This window comes from Lytechinus variegatus, chromosome 2 (assembly GCF_018143015.1).
Source record: "Lytechinus variegatus isolate NC3 chromosome 2, Lvar_3.0, whole genome shotgun sequence".
In the NCBI taxonomy this organism is placed as follows: Eukaryota; Metazoa; Echinodermata; class Echinoidea; order Temnopleuroida; family Toxopneustidae; genus Lytechinus; species Lytechinus variegatus.
In genome coordinates, this window is record NC_054741.1 from 6,932,615 (window position 1) to 6,953,322 (window position 20,708).

A 20,708-nucleotide genomic window follows, 5' to 3' on the forward strand; every position below is an offset into this window, starting at 1 on the left:
ATGGTATTTCTTTAAGAATTGAAGATGAAATGTAACTGAGCCGGAATAAGGGGGAAAATGACAAAGATAACGATAAGGTTGGTAAAACTGCTTAAAGGGATATTGTCAATGAGATAAGTGTATTTCACCTGGCTTACACGGAAATAAGAGATACCATAAATCTAATGATTGATTAAATAATTTCTGGTTGTACACATGGAATTAGCACATTAAACAATTATACCGACTGTTGGAATTCTCAATCCTTCAAGTTTCTCAGTTTCATCTCATCAACTTGATATGATAAACTTCACCTTGATAGGTAAAATAGAGGAAATTGGAATTGTGATGGCTTGTTCATTCCTAGAAGCCTTTTCAGAGCAGTGAAAGATACAGAGCAAATATCTGAAAATGTATTTGTTTTTATTTTGAATGAGAAAATGAAGGTATAGAAGCTTGGGGCACAGGAGTTATGTGTAAGTAGAAACAAGCGGAAATTATATGTTGGAAGAAAAACTATAACAAAGGGTTGAAATGTCTTTTTATTCATCCCTGTCCTTTCCTCTTCTTCCCTTTCTATTTCTCTTCTTTCAAATAATGATTTCTGAAGTTTGTTGTCATAACAGCAGAATCTTTCTGCAGCAAGTACAAGAATTAAAGAAAAGTTCACCCTTGCTAGAACTATATTGTAAAAATACAAGAAAAAAAAATATCAGTGAAGTTTTGAGGAAAATCCATCAAAGATTTAAAAAGTTTTTATTTTTTTGTGACATCATATGTGAGCAGCGTCCCATGTATCGTGAATTAAAAAAAAAAACAATAACGTCATCTAAAAAATTGAAAATTTTACCTGTATCTTCAGTATATCAATAGACAAATTATTTCACACCTGATCCCGAAAGAAGGAAAGTTTTAGTCATCATGAACCATTAAAATAATAAAATTTATGCATTTTATATTATATGGCAGTTGCTCTTATATAAAAAAACTAAAATGTCAAATAACTTTTTTATTCTTGAATGGATTTTCCTCAAACTTTCACCAATATTTTGTATTTTTTTCCTGGTATTTCTAAGACAAGTTCTCCAGGGTGAACTTCCCTATAATGGCTCTAATATAACCAGACACTCACAACAAGAAATTGATGTTACCATGGACCAAGTCAGAGTAGTAGGTCCATGATGTTACTTTGCTCAACCTGTCAGCTGCATTTACTGTCCCAACTGAGATTAGCTAAGCCCACTTGCAAACAATGCATTGGCCCACCTCTTTTGTATGGTTTCTTATAGGGTAGAGGTTGACATCTTTGAGGTTTTGTTTTTATTCAAACAGACAACTTATACAACATATCAAATAACAGGGATTTATTCTATTTGTTGTCTCTCGTCCTCTCTATCTTTAACAAAGCGAAGAGCTTTTCATAGGAACTCTTTTTCCACCAAAGTATGAAAAAGCACCAGAGCCAAATTGCAAATTCCTGATATATTACACAGCTCTGCTTTAATTACTGGGACAATCTCCTTCCCAACATGAAATTTGCAATTCTCATAACTTTAGTGATCATTTATTTTTCAAACACCCATATATTTTTATTCCCAATTCATATTACATCTCAAATTAACAAAAAAAAATCAATACTGTATAATATGTTTGCCAAAATATTTTACAACAAAGGCATTTGGAAACCTGAAATAATGTTCAATGGTACATTTAAGTATCAGAGCTTAGTATATTGCACCCCAACCAAACAAAGTTAAAAGGGAAAAAATCATGAAAATACTGTTGCCAAAGAGATTTCTAGGCATTTTATTTTATAAAGCAATAGTCAATGGTACATTTCAAGCATGGGTGATCACTATCTAATAACATGTTTTTGCAAAATAAGGTCTCTCAAACAACAGCCCCTAGCAAAAAAAAACCCAGACTATTCTCGCCCTAATGAATGCATGCAAACGCAAATTAATCAATAAAATCAACACATTCACAGAATACTGCCAGATGAAAAGCTAGACAAAATTCTGTTCCAGATTTCATCATTTCTTTTATTCACCATATTAATGCAGGTGTCAACAGTATTTCACACTTTTGTAGTCTATTCAGCTGCATTTACATTTATACAGTACATATGACAGAGTATTCACATTTTTTTTGGTAGCATCATCTCAAAGCACAGTGGGCAATGAAAATCTTATCTAGTTTTTAAACTTCAACTATTTTCAGACTTTCAAGAAAAGGGTACATGATATCAATAAACAATGTTACATATTTTAATATCAAAGTAATTCTTATTTTCATCCTCGTACCACAAGTATTTCTTTAGTCACTCACAAACATAGAAGACATTTTATATGACACATTGTCTATATCTACAACACAACTAGGAAGATAAATGAGAAACTATAGCAAAACGTACAAAGGGAAATGTAATGGAAATAGACGGAGGAAAGGTGGGGGCAGAGATGTTAGGGGAGGGAGGCAAATTGAACAAGACAGCGGGACACTAAATCAGCTAAAGCAACACAGAGGCAAATAACTAACTTCAGTTCTTTTATTTTTGCTTGATTATTGCTGATCACAATACGATTCACCATCACTTGACTATAAAGAGTAAATTTCCACAAAATCTCATGTACACTGAGCCATTTCTTTCCATATTCACCCTAATGAAATATTCCCAAATTCACAACGGAGAAAACCATGAAAAATTGCCTTTGCTAACATAATGTTTGAGAACTCAGAGGATGCATGAATATATATACCATTGCCCCCCCCCCAAAAAAAAAAACAATAGTGAATACTGCTTCAACAGTGATGGTTTGTGATAATTCAAGTTTTACAATGTTACTTCATTCAGGGCATTCTGGCAAGATTTCATTTTGTTCAGTAGCATTTCAATCATATTTAAACCGCAAACAAAATATAGTTCTTTTACATGAACATAAGCAAAGCAAAGCATAAACAATTGATACTAAAGTCATAGCCACAAAAAGTTGTGGTATGATTATTTTGTTTCATGATAAGAAACATATTAAATATAATGTATCATAAGATTATGGGTCACTAAAAGAAAACTTTAATTCTACAGTTTTTTTAAGCTGGGGTAATAATAATGGTAGGGCCCGCTGGGAGAATAGTTCTCGTAACTGAAGTGGCTACCCTGGGTAAATATGCCATTATTATTATCATTATTATAGATACAGTTGTTTGCAAAAGCACATATAATGACCAATGTAATCGATCTTAAAACCAATGCTAAGATCAGTCACTAAGTTTTGTATCATGGGGCCTAGCAATATACTCATCTCATTGAATTTACAAGTCATCAGTGACTAAAATGGGCATAAATGGCTCTGTCATTATTTAATTAACCTTGCCTTTTCAGTATCTATGCATTTGAATAAGACTCAATTCATATCACCCTAAACAGGGAAGATACAACCACTATACTAGAAATATTTACTTGATGACACGCTTCAGCTAACTTGAAAGCAATTACGGTATCAACATACATGGCATTATGAAAGCATGTGACTTTGCAAAAATCCATATTACATAAACAAGGCCAACGTAAACAAATCGTGCAGAACCAAGTGGAGTCTGTGTGCATTGCAAGGTATGAGTGTTTGATCTGTTGCACCTCAAATATTCTGCATGTTTGCATAAGGTTGTCTTCAGCATCACAACAAAAGAGACAGCCATTGATGCGATGGTCTTCCAGGTTTCTGAACAAATAGAGAAGACATACGAGCACGTGAAGGTATTGTGAATGACTTTTTCTCAAGCAAACAATAGGATATTGTCAATATAGGGTCAGAGAAATGCGGATTATTAACCCTGGTGTTTTCATTCTTTATTAAAATCATGATTCAAATTATTCCACAACCTGGAATTTTAACCCCTAATTAACAGTGTTTTAAGTACAAATCCAGCAATATACTTGTACCCCTAATTGGCACAAAAACAGTACAAAATTGTTCCAAGTATAAGTTCCAAAGAGAAGAGGAAAGGAGAAAGGATTCGAGAGAGAGTGAGGGGGAGGGGGGGTAAAGGGTATGAGCTAGGGGAGGAAGAGGGGCAGGGGAGGGGGCAGAGAGGGGGAATAAGAGAGAAAGAATGAAAGAGAAAAGAAACAGGGAAAAACTAGCATATAGAGAATTACATGTAACCAAGAAAGAGAGAGGAAGAATGAATAAAGTGATAGTGAGAAAAGAAGAGACATAAGATTTTCCCAATATTTGTTTCACTTGCAGGACCATTTCATAAGTTAAATACAAAATCACACTTAGACTGGTCAAGAATCAACCAGGCATCATCACTTGGACCCCATTATACAAGGCCTAGCAATTGATCTCATGATTAAGTTTTAATGTTGGATAGAATTGATCACTTGATGCAATCAATCATTAAAATCAATCAAATGAGTGATCAATGAAAGCTTTGTATTATAGTGCTAAACTGAACTACATGTGTTTATATCATAACTCAGGATACTGCTAATACAGCGACTCTTATTTCCCTCTTTGTTCAATACCAATTAGTCTGTAGTAACTAAATAAAATAAATTAGAGTTCTTTTGCAATGTAGAAAGGTAACATATCTGCTAATACTTGTCACTAAGGACTACTTTGTGGACATTTTGATTTTCACTGGCTGCTGAGCCCTATTTCCAATACAATAATGGCAAAGATTACCATAATTGAAAGTCTTCTGAAACTGGTCATTCATGCTAAAAAAAATAAATTCATATTCATCTTCAGTTACTGTGCATGTAGGTTAAAGAGATCACAGCCATAGGACCTTTGAATTTCAGATACACTATTTATTTAGCCTTTCATTCCATGTTGGAATACACTTAGAATTCAACAGATATGATTATCAGATATTTGATATTGTACTAAGGCAGAGATAAACAGACCTCAAAAAAAAAAAAAATCCTTGCAACACATCAACAATATACATTTCTATCAAATAGGGCATATTAAGACCGACTCAATGTTAGAAAATACCAGGTATTCACTGATCAGGAATTCAATCTGGTTTATCTTTGATCAGAAAGATATTTCTGTCAATGTGAATGCAAAATACTTGTAATATTCCCAAAAGAAAATATCTGCTGATTAGTAGGTACTTGTCAAACTTAAGAGAACGATTTTCCAAGGCTGCAGGAATCCTTGCAGTGTGGAAAAAAATCCCAAGAACTTTCTCTACCCCAGCCAGTAGTTGGGCCTGGTCCCTGGGGCTACTAAGCTTGTGATTTCAAATTGTGCACCTTGCCTGCTAATAAGATCATACTGCACATGCTCATAATTTTGAGAACTTCTAACCCTGAAAGTGACCTCTTTGGGTCGATAGGAATGCATTTTATTATTTGGTATTTTGAAGGCCACATGACATTTGCTCTTGCTACAATTACTCCGGTCTTTATTTCATCTATAATGAAGAGTTACGGTTAGGGATGCACTAGGGTTAGGTTTAGGGTTAGGTTTAGGGTAGGGTATAGTCTCAAATATAGGGTCGAAGTTGATCATGTGACTGGTGTGAGAAATTAAACAGTAGGGCAAATGTCACGACATAATTTTTTTACTTCTTGTAAAGTTATGGGTATTCTCGTGATTGAGTCGGTCTGAATATGCCTGCAGGCAATGACCGTCTAGTCAAGCCAAATATAAGCATTTCTGATGATGGCTCTTAATCAGTAAGACTACTCTGATAAAAGCCAACTAATCCTTGCTCTTTGATATTTGCTCCGGGAAAATATCAAGAGACCATGATTATGATCAATGATAACGAGAGGAGCATGTGATCTGGATTTTTGCCTTGTCATCGATTCCGATTAGGAAAATGATAAACCCACTTCATATTTATATATATCAATAAAAACAATCATAATCATTTCAAGCATACAGTTACAGCCTTTCTCAAACCTTTGTGTTTTGGGCTTGGCTTTAGCTGCGAATTAACTGAATGCAGACAATTGCAGCCAAAGACAACACAATGCAAGGAAACAAGCTAATACAAAGTCAATAGCTCTGTAATTTGAAATTCATCTAACATCCTCAATTGATCGCAACCACAAGCAGAGGCGAGTGGTGATGCACAAATTAATGAGAGCAAGTAAATATGAAGATGGCAACAAGCAACAGCGAGCAGCTTAAGCATTTGCTCTAGCAGCGTAGGTGTTCTATTGACCTTGCTTTAGCTCGCATTTATAGCTTGCATTACTGTGGTAAACTCTGAAGTTCGTTCACATAAGTTTGAATACTACTTTTTTTGTGCATAGTATGCTGCGTATCATTGATTTCGGCTAACACAACAATATGCAGCTTAAAACACAAGGTATGAGCCAGGCTTTCCGTTTTGGTAAAGGTGAAGGCAAAACGTATCACTCTGCAAAGCTACCAACCTGAAAAAGAATATTTCAGTATTTTTAAAGCTGAAAATCAGTATTTTGGTGACGAAAAATCAGTATTTACAAAGAAATACCATAGGACAACTTATAAAGCTGAAACTTTAGACGTCAGTATTTTGCATGAAAACCATCAGTATTCTCATTTTTCTGTACGTAATACGGAAAATACGTACTACTTGGCAGCTCTGATTTTGAGGCAATTTAGGTGTAGCTATCTTGGCAAAGCAAAGCTGAGGAAAGATGGCAATGATGATCATATCAAGAAGAAAGTGACTGTTTCCCTCACCCACTGCAACCAAAAGTGATTGTTTTATATTTCCGTCAGAAACAATCTTATCATATAGAGAATAGGCGCATATTTCTCTCACAGGTCAAATCTTCCTGTAATAATAATAATAATTTAGGTATACATGTATTTACCCAGGGAAGCCACTTCAGTTCTGAAAACTGTTCTACCAGCGGGCCTTGCTATTATCATATAGCACACAATACTACACAATGCAGGACACTTTTATAAAAGGTAATACACAGTGCAATAAACTTTCATTTTGCGATATAGTCTAAGAAATGACATCATTCAATATAAAGATCAAGGAATACAACCTCAGAAAATGAAAACCAGAAACACCTGTTTGAAGGGCATTTTTATGATTTACTCACATGGCTTCAATACACCAAATGCACAATAACTTTCTAGGAAACATTGATTCGTGAATAACCCAAAGTCTCTGATGAAAAAAAGAACTTATACCAAGAGTAATTGAAAATGACACTCAGTAGTGATATTATGTATAATCTAAGTTTGATTTCATACTCCATAGGCATGGCCCAACTTGGAAAAAATAGCATATCAAGAGAGAACCAAGAAGAAGAAATCCTAGTCCTCTCCAGGACGTAACACATGGGCCCTGTTGTTACCATTATGGCAACTTTGCCATCAAACGGTAACTACAATGGAATCCTTGATTTTGATTACCGTTGTCATTGGATGGCAAAGTTACCATAATAACTTTAATGCAACGGGGATATGGTGTACCACTTCTGTGATTGTTCATACACCATGCAAACCATAGAACATCATCAAGAGCTCCCAATCTTAATAGTGAAAAATCTTATTCTTCATTTCTTTTCATCCTATTTTCAAGCCTAAAATTTTTTCTATAAAGTTTGGAAAACACACAAAGAATCCTCATTCTTACAAGTTTAAAAAATCCTATTTCTATTGGAAAAATCCTATTTAGTGTCACTTTTCCCTTGTAAATCCTAATAGCAGCTCTGTTCATCTGAAGAAGAATATTATTTAGATGAGTACACATATTTTCTTAGCATTAAAATAGTAAAGAAGGCAAGGTACAGAATAGGTAAGATAAGCTTGAATCAGCAAGAAGTGAAATTTCTTTGAATAAGACACTATGCATGAATGACAGCTATATTTAAGGTGAACCATAGACCTCTGCAATTCACCATTCATGCAATTCTTCAAAATGCATCTTTCTTGAAAAGGGACTTGAAAAATTAGTGATGCTGAACTAAATTCACTCTCAAGTTATCAAACTACATATTTTCAAAGACTTGTTAGAGTGCCTGTATCAGAAGGTTTCATGGCATTGCTAAGCTCTAAATTCCACACACTAATTAATAGGCAAACTTTAACCCTGGGTTTAATTCACTATACCATATATGCTAAGCCTATGAATAGATTTCTAATCAGTTTCTTTGATGTTTGGATTCGCTTCATGATTTGCAGGCAAACTGCCTTGATCTATTCATTAATTCAAGCCAATAACAAACCTCATCTCCTCCGTTTTGAGCCTCCAGCTTTCCTTGGCTCAAAAGCGAAGAGTTTGTCTGCCATCTCTTCCTGCTTATCCTTCTTCTTCTCCGCCTGGTAATAGTATCAATAACAATAGAGATCTACACAGCATTGAATATCTACACGGCATTGAATATGATTCTTCACTGATGAAGCATTATGCAAAAAATAGAATATTTATGAAGTAAAATGACTTTTGAAGATTTTAGGAATTAATCAATGATTACCATGCCTGGTGACAGAAATCTTGATAGTAGTGTACAGTGGTAACCTATTGTGAAATCAGATATAATTTTGATTTAATATTTCACCGGTTTAATTACAAAAAACGGGCCATCCTGGCAGACCCAGATTATTGAATTAGCAACTTAATTTCTGGATCATGAATCCTTGACAAAAACTGCCTTTAAATAATGCAAGGAAGACTGCATTTTGGAATAGCAATTTGATCATGAGGAGTATAAACTGAACTGAATCAGTCATTACCTAAGACAATATGGCAATTACAATGGATTGAGAATCAGTTCATTATTAAGGGTATTACTAAGAGAACGTGCCAAGAAGCATTTCAAATGAATGATATTGATAGAAAGGTAAGATAAAGAGGGAAAGGAAAACTTACCCGAACTTCTTCATTAAACATGTCTTCAATATCTTTACTTGGATTGTTATAATGAGTAAAGAGATCGTTGCCTCCGATGATGCGAGGGATGACAGATTGACCAGCATATCCAGCCTGAGGAATAGAAACAGTAATAAACCAATATGAAGCTATGGTAACACTGGCATCCTGGTCTAGTGGTCATGACGCTGGCATCTCAATCTGAGGGACTCTGGTTCAATTTTCGGCTTCCTTCAGCAAGAAATTTATCCATATTGTGCTGCACTCAACCCAGGTGAGGTGAATGGGTAACTGGTAGGAAGAAATTCCTTAAGTGCTTGAGTGTGTTTATGGGCAGCAGGGTAATAATAGCAGCGTATCCTCAGGCAAAAAGCACCTAATAAATTCAGCTATCATTATCATAATTATAAATGTGAATTACTGTACCGGTATACTCGAGTGCATATTTTAATATTTCAATCTCATAGAAGTGTACTGACTGATGAATCTGTTTTCCAGCAATGGAATCTATGTGAAAATTGAATTTGGTTGATGTCCAGTACCCTCTCTCTCTTCTGCCTTTACTTTTTTTAATAAGGAAGAACTGTTTGGAATATCATTTTTGGAAGGACTATTATTTTTCCAAAATTGGATATTAAAAAAAATGCATAAAAAGAACATATCCTGAAATGTTCAACTCATTCTAAAGCTAAGGTTTTTTTTTTATTAAAGACCAATTACTTTGATAGGGCACCCAATTAGAATGAATCTTTTGTAAAATTGTAAGTCCACTAAGGCATGTTCTTATCATCAGTTTTAGTATGTGCACATGTAATGCAGTAGTGAACTGTTACAGTGACCGACATTTTAAAGGCAATATAAAAATTAGAAGAGGCTTTAAAAACAATTCTTTTACTGTCGGTGATTTCATATTACCAAGAAAACATAACAATTAGATACCACTAACAAAGATTAAAAATATTCATGCCAGGCTCTTACAAATATTGATTAATTGTGAAACCTACCCAAAACCAATAATAAGTCCACAAAAATTAATTTCAAGGGTTTCATTAAGCTTGAAAATAACACATCCTAAGCTTTGAATGGAATATAACTTATTAAAATTGATCAACAGTTAACCTTGTATGCATTTGATTGAATATAAAAGAAATTCAGTGTGAGCATAAAAAATAAGGAGAAAATAAAGTTTGAAAATTCGGAGTTCACTGAAGCATGAGATGTGCTCGCTGTGCAAAAACTTCCAAACAGCCCACAAAAATGGAGTCAAAGATACTTAATGTATCTCATTCTTTTTTCAACTTAACTACTTCAATTTCTGACAGTATGAAGAAATAGACCGACTCTTTCATAGAAGCTAATTTTCTAATTGTTGCTTTATGGAGACCATCTGACTATTTTGGCTATTTACATAGAATGTTCCCTTGCGACTTATTGGTGGTTTTGGGATGGCTGGTCACATGTATCAAAGCTAAATGATAGTAGTTGCAGTAAAACACAAATTTTGTGAGAAAGTCTGTAAAACCAAGGTTAAGTATGACTATATCATCGTGGATCTAGATCTGGTACAGTTACATAAACTGAACTTTGTGAAATCATAAAATCTAAGCTGAAATACGATCACACTGAAGATCACTAACACAGATATGCACACATGGGACAGTGTATTATTATTATTGCTGGAATAAAGACCCGACGGAAGTGACAGAATCCACGCTTATTTTGCTTATTTCTCAGCAATTACACAATTTCTTCCAGAATCCTTTGGCACATATTTTTTATTCATACAAACAGACACTTGGGTGGTCATTATATTAGATTCTATTCAAAGTCATTTTGAGATCGTTACCAGAACTGGAATTTATCTTTAAGATAAATATTTTCATAGCTTGTCAAGCATTACGAACAAAGAGGGTCTTGGGCATAGGATTTACAGGAGACTATTTACCTTCCTGAACTTCTTGAAATTCTTCACCTGCCTTCCACTGACAGACTCCATAACGGTCCTGCGTGACGTATTTCTCTCCTTGCGGATAATGAGGGCAGCATTCATCACTTTAATCAGCTTGCTAGGTAGACCCTCTTCCTTCATGTATTCCTGTTCAATTTTCACATTCACCTGGTCCTGTAGTTTAATAATGTTATAATTCAATTAACATCTTTGGTGCAGTCATACCAACGAACAAGCCTGACCAAACATTCTAGGAGCAAACTTTCCGATATTAACCATAACATAAATAAAAATTAAAAAAAAGCCAAACCTGTCCTTCTACTGCAAGCTACAAAATGGTTTATATGTTGATAAAAAGTTATGATATGATTGAATAATGCTTGTAATATGCGAGTGATGCATGTACAACTAGACTGTGGTATGAACAAATGTAACCAGAGCAGGGAAATGAAAGAGTATCTCGCTCATCATTCATATGTAATGCTGATTAAACTTACACTTCTTCTAGGCTTTTTACACCAAAGTTTAAATCAGGGGTTGGGATCTTGACCATGAAAGGTCTGATCGATGTAAAATCTTCTGCAAGGTTTAAGACATGTGAGAAGCATTGCTATGTAGAATTATGTATTCTATTATTTTGTATTTAATTACAATGTATATTAAACCATGCAAATGAATGCAAGAACTCTATTTCCTCAAATTAGGTACAGTATATTGATATCAGCTCTCTTACCTCTCTAAGAAATATAGAGTACATGAAATCTCCTAGCTTTATTACCTCTCTTTGATACAGAGTAGATAAAATCTGTCTCTTTTATCTCTCTCAGAATAAGAATGGAGAGGCTAGCTTACCTCTATTGGAATACGAGCCGAGATGAACCCTCTTGGTAAGTTCAAGGCATCCTCTGAGAATCCTGTCCCTGCATCCTGCATGTCTACTTGAGACTTAGACTCTGCTTCTTCCTCCTAGAATTGAAAAATATATCCCGGAGCCGGTTTCATAAAGCTGTTCGTAAGTTACTAATGACTTTACGCACGACTGGTGACCCTTTCTCGTGCGATATGATATATCCCTATGTAGCTGACTTTTGTATAAGAACATGTTCCAGTCGCTCATAAAGTTGTGCATAACTTTACGAACAGCTTTATGAAACACCACCCAGGACTTAGAAATTTATCGTTGGGTAAGGCCATTTCATCAGGCACATTTTCATATTACAGCACATACGGGGAAAAATTATAAAGGGGGCATAAAAAACATTGAAGGTCAATGAGAGAGGCATTTAGTCATATCACAAGGCATCCAGTCCTTTGATTATTTTAAGCTATGAATGCAAATGGAACAAACCTGTGAAAATAGAGGAATCGCTAGAGAACTACAGCATTGGTCAATTGCGGAAAGACTTGCATTACAATGCAACTCAAGGTATCAAATTATGTTTCGGATTGGTTGAAATTCATGTTGCGTATTATTTATGGAGTTTTATTTGGTTGCAACTATTTCTACAATGTGACCCCAGAGCTCGTACACTGTGAGTCACTAAAAGAATGCTATCTTACATGGAGAACATCCGAAGGATACAAGATATGCCTGTTTAACAATTTGCATCAAATTTGAAATACAGAGAAAGGCAAGGGAAGGGGTGGATCAGGAAAGAAACAAATTTAAAGAAAGATACGAACCTGAGAGAAAACATCAATCCTGGCTTTCTTCTTCCACATACCGCCTCCTCCATCATTTTCTCTGATGGTCTGGACTTCGTTGCTCTGTTCATCATTCTCAACGCTCCAATTAGCCCTTCTCTTACTGCTCCTTTTCCCTTCAAGCTTAACCTCAACATTCGACACTGGCTCCGGATCAGTCCTCCCAGTTTCAGGTTTCTTCTTTGGTTTCTTTCTTTCATAGTGAAACGGGTCATCTTCTACCACATCATCATCTTCCTCGTCATCGTCCTGCCCGAGGACGTGCTCCACTTCTGTCTCACCTTGGTCCATAGGTTCTTCTTTCAATGGTTCTGTCCGTCCATCTACTTCCTCCACTCCTGCCTCCTCCTTTGCTTTCCTTTCCGGCTTTCTGCTCAATTCTGGTGGTTTTCTGAATATGTCCTGCATGCTTTGCCTCTGCATGTCCTTTTGACTGGAATCTTTACTGATTGTGGCTTCAGATCTTGAGGGCTGTTCAGTTTTGATCTCCAGGCTTTCTGGGATTCCTACTGATGATGCTGCCTTGGTGTTCTTTCCACCACTCCCTCTTTCACCTGCATCTCCTCTTCCATTAGGCTGACTGAAAACCTCCTCTTTGACCTTGACTGTCTTTCTCTCTTCTTTCCTCTCCTCCTTTCTTTCCATGCCTTCATCATGTCTTTCATCCTTTGTCTTAGCCTCTGTTCTTGGGATAGTATCTCTCTGGTCATCCCTGACATCACATCTTGTCTTTTCCATCTTGATTGGAGCTAATGATCAGACATGACAAAAAGCAAAATTGTTGAAATTATAAAAATGTTTATAATTAAAGGGGAGCCCATGTCATTTCCATTAAACTTTCCATAACTGGGTAATTCCATAAGTATGTGTGTTGGATTCTCTATACATGGAACTTTCATGAAGTGATTCGTCTATGTTTTTCATTAATTGAATTAAGAATTTTAAAAGAATGGGGATATGATATTAAAACATGGTTATTATTTCATGGCATTGCCCCATTGTTCTTTTGTCATTTTGAAGAGAAAATGAGCAAAAAATATAATATAGATTTTTGTGTTTTATTTCATTTCCATGGTAATTTGCAGATGATCATGGTTGGAGGACCAGTAAACTGACATAAGATTAAAGCCCCTTTTGGTTCTAAATGTTTCACAATGCTGACTATAACTCCATGTTACTCCTCTAATTCCAATGTAAATTACATTAAAACTAGCACATCAATGATGTGGAGCTCATTCGGCATCTCACAACGAAATTTAACACAATTTTAATTTCAGCCCAGTTGACACTGTAGTGAATCATATTATTGACATAAATTGAGGTTATAGAATTGAAATTGGTGAAATGACACAGAAGCATTTTTTGTGATCTATGAATAAATTTCATAAAAATTAAGCATAAACAAAATTTCTAAACTGTAGAACAAATAAATAAGTAATTTTTGTGAGTTTTGAAAATATATGAATAAATTAGCACATTTAATGGATTTCAAAATTCTGAGTTGAAATTTTGTATCACCACCTCGAACTATCATATAAAGCAAAAAAAATTGAAATTGATCAACAAATGAAGAAAAAACATTTTTTTGTGATTTATGAATAAATTTTGCATAAATTAGCATAAATAATTTTCCAGACAAAAATTTCAAAATTTTGTGTACAAGTTTGATGAATCTCATGCAGCTCTACCAGATGGAAAAAAAAAATAAAAATCTGTCAACAAATAAAGAAGAGGCATTTTCTGTGATTTATTAATAAATTTTGTATAAATAACCATAAATTTTTTTTCTACAGAAAATTTCAAAATTCTGTGCAGAAAATTGGTGAACCTCATGAAGTTCTACCAGATGGAAGAAAAAAAATCAAAATCGGTCAACAAATAAAGAAGAAGAAGAATTTTATGTGAATTTTTTAAAATATGCATAAATCAATTTTGCATAAATTAGCATAAAAATTTTTCTCGTCAAAATTCTGTGTAGAATTTTGGTGAACCTCATGAAGCTCTACCAGATGGAAGCAAAAAATTCAAAATCGGTCAACAAATAGAGAAGAAGAAGCATTTTTTGTGAATTTTGAAAAATGCGTATAAATTAGCAAATTTAATGAATTTCAAAATTCTGTGTAGAAGTTTTGAATACCCCACCTAGTGCTATCATATAAAGCAAACAGAATTGAAATGGCGATGAAGTAGCATTTTGAAATTCGGACGACAGACGCAACGCCACGGCATAAGCTCATCTTGCCCTTTGGGGCGGATGAGCTAAAAAAGTATGATGAAGGTGAACAGTGTTTCCATTGAGGGTTATGATCTGAATTTGGAGAAAGCACCAACCTCATTTGGGCAAAGGGCAAAAATTCACCTCACATTGTAAGCAAGAGCAGCTCGAATATGCATAACTGACAGATGTATTTAAGCACCTCTATCCCTCATCAAGTTATTCCTGAATAGTAGTGCCATGTGGTACCTATGGTAGCACTGAAGACACAAATTCTGAAAAAAATTGGAATTTTAAAATTTCAATTTTTGCTCTCATGACTGATTTTAAATGCCACTGTGTTCAATACAAAACGCTTAAAGAGAAAAAGAATAGAGAATAGCCCCCCAGGGAAAAAATACTCAAAAACATTATTCTTAGTACTCCATAAGCTTGGGGCTTTACCTTTCTCTTGAAATGAGAACTCTGGGGATCCGTCAAAGGGCCTAGATGATGAAGTCTGATTGGCTGTTCCTGTGGGCGTGGCAACTATTGTCTCTGAGATCTTGGAAATTTTGGGAGTTGATGTGAGATTTCGTCTAAAGGGAGACAGAGGTTTGATATCAGAACTTGAAAATGACAAGGAAATCAAGAGTGCAACCTATTTCTACATTTTAAGTCATAATTATTAAATTCAAACGGCTAGAAATAGCCTAAAATCGACTGATATATGGCGCAAATATTCACTACTGAATTATATGCGTCGTCTAAGCTAAAACAACAAGAACAACATATGTTAAAGAAATATAAATAGCATTTTTGCACAATGTATCACATCAAATCAGTTAGCTCTATACCATTAAGAAAGTGGCAAGCAAAATATAAATTCAACACATTACTAGGCACTGCAATAATGAAGGCGAGAGACATGCAGAATTAATATTCAAGATGAGAGGGATAAAGCATTACTAATACTTTAAAACTAGTATTCTTGTTTAAAGTCTTGTGAGACAAATAGCAACTTAAATTGCCTTCCTGGTAAAATTTTCCTGATATGAAATACTCTACCATACTTGAAGTCATCTTTGTTAAGTTTGATAATTATTAGAGATATCATCTGACTATCTTACTTTGGAAGATTAGATGTGGATCCAGTCTCTTTCTTCATTGTAGTTGTGGCCTTCCTATCCACCTTCTCACTTCCACCATGTATTCTTTGTGAAATAGACTGGGTTTCTGAGACTAGAACATTCTGAGTTGGTAAGGACTGTGAAGGGACTGCACTGATAAGGTCCAGACCAGCTTTGAAGAAAATTTTTAAAAAATGTAGATAACATGATATGAAAATAACCTCCCACAAAGAATGCTGACATAACTCTCTGATCAGCTTTCCATATCTGCCAAACACTTGTGAAACATCATAGGCAACCTTGATTTCTTACTCTGCCCTGTCCATGTTTTTCTATCAGTATACATCTCTGGCAAATAAGCAAGACACAAGAATAAAATTCCCCATAAACTGAAATGACATTACCTTTTATTTACCCAGGTGTGGGTAGGCAAAATGTCTTGATCAGCTTTTCTCTATTTATAGACTTAATATCTTTGTAAAAATGATTTAATCTGTCAAGTCATACATGAATGAACACACATAAAAGAGACCCTATCATGTTTCAGACGATCCAATGATAACCTGTCACTTTTCAGAAGGTCCCAGGAGACATTCTGTATTATGTAAACTTCAGACTTTCTGCCATCGTGATAATGTGACCTATCATTTGCATCATTTATTTTGTATACTAAAAAAAAACAAATTTGAACTTTGCATGTTTTGATAATTCAATGAATAAATCCCATTATATATTTATATTGATGTATGCTACAGAAACTTTTTTTCCCAGCAATTCATATGACAAAACACTTTGGTCCGATATCTGATATTTGTTTCAGTATTGAATTCAAATGAATTTTGCAATTTCAAACATAAATTTCAGATCAAATTGTGATACCTTGTGCAACTTTTGGATTACAATGCAGGGCTGTGGAGACATAGATAACAGCCAGTCCAAGCTCAGACTCTGGGATGGGACGTAAACCATGCCTGTCAAGAATCATGATAGGCAAGATACATCACATTGCCATCATGGGATGGGAACTGACATTAAAGAGTAATTGTTATGCAGAACAATTGTAACCAGGAGATTGGATGACTATTCTTCTGACTTTGATATTAAATGCCATTTTTCATTTGTTAAAATATTGCTCTAACAATTTGTTTTTATTTATTCATTATTATCATTATGTTTGGGGGTAAGGGAAGGGGTGCAAAAACACAACATGTTAATCCCTGCATTGTACACTGTAACAGATAAACTTCTAATACCTTAATATCTGAAAAGGGTTGTTCAAATTAACTTTCTATCATATTTCACAAGGAAATTCCTCATCCTATTACTAAACTGACAAGACCAGTTTATGTTAAAAAAACAAATGATAAACAAAAAATGTTGATATGTTGAAGAAAAGAGCACATAAAAATTATCTTTAAAATTCACATCATGCCTAGCACAACACAACAACCAATGGATCAAGTCATTAAAGTGTGGTGATGACAAGTAGCCCCAATAACCTCCAATATTTGTAGAATAAGATATTGACTAATAGCCCTACTGGTTGCATGCTGTGCAAACCAACTCGTCAAGTCATCAAGATTTGCAACACATTTCACTGACTGTCAAGAATGTGACTTCTCCAAAGTTTGGATTTTCTCTTCTAGGCAGTGTGCATGACCTATTCCTGCCCGAGCCTAATACTTCATTAATATAAGCTATGTTGCTGTATACCAGAACAGCTCTTTTTCGGACCTCCCAACTTTTCTGATGTAAGAAAATTGGAATGATTTCACTCAATAACCAGAGAGAAACAATATTTCCAAGACAAGCATGTAGTAATATTATCACGAACTAAAGAGAAAATCATATCAAATGAGAAGCTTTGATGCAAAAAAAATCTGGATGTTTGCCCTCCAAAGTCAGAATTTAACGAGCAGGTCTGCTTAATGTCCATGCAGAGAAATTTATGCAACACTCACTTCTTTAGGAGCTTGAGAACCTGTGATGTGACCTTCTGTCCAGACTGGCTCATCTGCTGTAGATTGTCTTGATGTTCAGTGTACAGCACACAGGATGTACTAGAGGTCAACCGACAAGATATGGAGTGGACATCACTATCCTCTTCCAGGAGCTCTGACTGACCTCCAGCCAAGCTTATTGGTATGTGAAGACGCTTGTACTGAACAAAAGATTAATTTGGAGAGTAATGGGGGAAATATTTATGACTGCTAGCTTTTAAAATGTTCTATGAAATAAATAATGTTCAGACAATCAGAAGTCCAAAGATTAAAATCTGGTTTTATCTCGGTCAAACGGGGGTGGTCAGATTCACATGTAGCTCACGATGGCCCCTATCCTTTCTCTCCACTTTGCAAAGTTCAGCGCATCCCCCATTTTCTTGCTACTCTTGCTTCTCCCACGTCTTCTTTGGCCATCCCCTCCAACCCAAACTGCCCCCTTGTACTCAAAAGCCCTACTGAAAACACACCCATACTACATGTTTCCTGTTTAACTTCACCAACCGATCCACCACATTTCCAGGTGGGTGTTTCATAAAGGTGTTCATAAGTTAAGAGCGACTTTAATGGAGCGTTGTGGCCCAGTGGATTAGTCTCCGGACTTTGAAACAGAGGGTCGTGGGTTCGAATCCCAACCATGGCGTAATTTCCTTCAGCAAGAAATTTATCCACAATGTGCTGCGCTCAACCCAGGTGAGGTAAATGGGTACCTGGCAGGAATTTATTCCTTGAAACGCAGCGCGCATAACAGCTGCACTGCTAAAGCCAGGGTAATTATGCTGCATATACTGTAGAGTGCTTAGAGACTTCTGACAAAGTAAGTATTAAGCGCTATATAAGCAAGTATAATTATTTAAGAACAACTGGTGATCCTTGTTTGTGGTACATGATGTATTCAATGGCGATGGTTTAGCATGTAAGAAAGGTTTACCAGTCCTTCTTAAAGTCGCTCTTGATTTACGAACAGCTTTATGAAACAGCCCCCTGGACCCCCCAGTCTTCTTCCTATCTATTAACTGCACACCACACTTTGCTCTCTCTGTCTTCCTCAAAATCTCCATCTCATTTTCACTCAGATAAAGGTATCCCATCCTTGTGCTGAGTGGGTAGGATGTTGAAAGTCAATGTAGATTGCCCAGTAGCATTACTGGTAAAACTACTCCTATGGAGTAAGGAATGTACATATTTTATTTATGCTCTTCCTACAAGAGTTAATTCAATACACAGTGGTTGTGTCCTTTCTCATTTTCATCTAAGCACTGATTATAAATGCAAAATAAGATACATTTGGTTCTGCATTTCTCTGAAAAGTTGGTTTCTGGGAAAGCATTAACATAACATCAATTCTGACCATGTTTAAATGACATCATTATACGTGTGTTTTCGGTTTGATCAAGATCAAAGATAACAACACAATACTACTTTAGAACAAGCATGAGGCCAAAGTTGACCTCTCTTCCAAGGCTAATGTAGCATGTGCAGCTAGCCTGATTATGCCTCAAATGATAGTTGAATTAAAAAGTGTACAGCGTAACCACACAAATCAATATTTATCATCACTATTATCAAGTTTGTTAAACCACGCACTTAATGCACTGTCTCTGACATAGTATGATGTAGTGTGTACTATAAAGAAGTATACTGACATTTATAAGCATAAATAGAATAGTAGCACATCAAGCTTTCCCTTAAAAAACATTCACACAAGGTTAAATTTGAACTTACGAATATCGATGAATATTACTTTGTTTAAGCTCATACCTTAAATAACAAATAAGCAAATAATCACCTTCTGGTTCCAGGCAATGACGGGTACAATTTACTTACTTAGTAGATGCTAAATTGAAAATGATTAGACATGATAGTTTGAAACTTACATCATAATCAACGGCACTGAATTTTATGCTAACAACTTACAAATTCAATTATCTAGTTAGTTCCTGTATACAATAAATATGGGAAAACACCAACCTGTTTCTCAGTGAGAAACAAGAAAGTCCTGTCCTTAAAAATCTGTTTCCTCCTTTCATCTGGGCTGAAGGAGACCTCATCCTTATTGATAGCTGCCTCAGCCACAGAAGGAAGATAACTTAAGAAAGAAAACCAAACAAAATGTTTTATCCTGTTTCAAAGAAATTCCAACTACAATGGCCATATTCTAAGATCAATATTCACAGAAAATCAAGTATAATACTGTAGTTTAACCTAGTGTCACAGATCTCAAACGAAAGATGTCCATAATATTAGCATATTTGACACTCAAATTATCAAACTTTAATCATTAAAATTGATATCACTGCGTTGTAGATGACAAAATTCTACATGGGCAGCTTTACTTGCTTTTTAAGCATGTATCAAGGTAAGGGGCAAATTTGACTTATCCCAACTTGTACAAAATTTGTGATTGTCATGCAACCACCTTTTGTTGTCACACTCTTAAGAAGAGTATTAACTTTCAAATCTCAGAGGTCTTGAGGGAAACAATAAGTTACAAAATCACATGTTCGCTAAAACCCTTATAGGTTTTAAGAAATTTGTGGGTACAAACGAATGGAAAACACTAGATTTTCATACATTTCTAACGAAAACACTGCTCATTTCTTATTATCAGCCATTTGAATCATATTTTCTGACTTAAGATCAACCAAAATGAATTCAGAAACAAATTCAGTCAATAATTAAAAATAAATAAGAAATGCACATAACAATCCATCCCAAATGAATGAAGTCATGTTTAACAAATTTTTTCCTTTCCTACACTATAATCACCTGAAGAGTGTTTAATAAAAAATTTAGTAGTAAAACACCAAATATAAATTAAATGATAATGATAATAAATAAGAACTGTATGCATCTAATTTGCATAATTAAACAATTTGTTGATGAAAATACATATTGTTTCTTTAATA

The 20,708-nt window shown here is 35.0% G+C and overlaps 1 protein-coding gene across 1 annotated transcript in view; it reads right to left on the reverse strand.

Annotated features, from left to right (window-relative positions):
* Positions 1-2,948: 2,948 nt before the first annotated feature.
* The window catches only part of LOC121407184 (nibrin-like), a 36,502-nt gene continuing 18,742 nt past the window's right edge, over positions 2,949-20,708 (reverse strand). Inside the window, exons 7-17 of the mRNA XM_041598138.1 lie at positions 19,771-19,888; positions 17,761-17,960; positions 16,679-16,770; positions 15,800-15,971; positions 15,135-15,268; positions 12,455-13,224; positions 11,624-11,737; positions 10,769-10,945; positions 8,824-8,937; positions 8,180-8,273; positions 2,949-3,701 (exon numbers count right to left, since the gene is read on the reverse strand). Coding sequence (XP_041454072.1) covers positions 8,181-8,273; positions 8,824-8,937; positions 10,769-10,945; positions 11,624-11,737; positions 12,455-13,224; positions 15,135-15,268; positions 15,800-15,971; positions 16,679-16,770; positions 17,761-17,960; positions 19,771-19,888 — 1,984 coding nt within the window. The 3' untranslated portion in view covers positions 2,949-3,701; position 8,180. The remainder of the gene's footprint in view (positions 3,702-8,179; positions 8,274-8,823; positions 8,938-10,768; positions 10,946-11,623; positions 11,738-12,454; positions 13,225-15,134; positions 15,269-15,799; positions 15,972-16,678; positions 16,771-17,760; positions 17,961-19,770; positions 19,889-20,708) is intronic.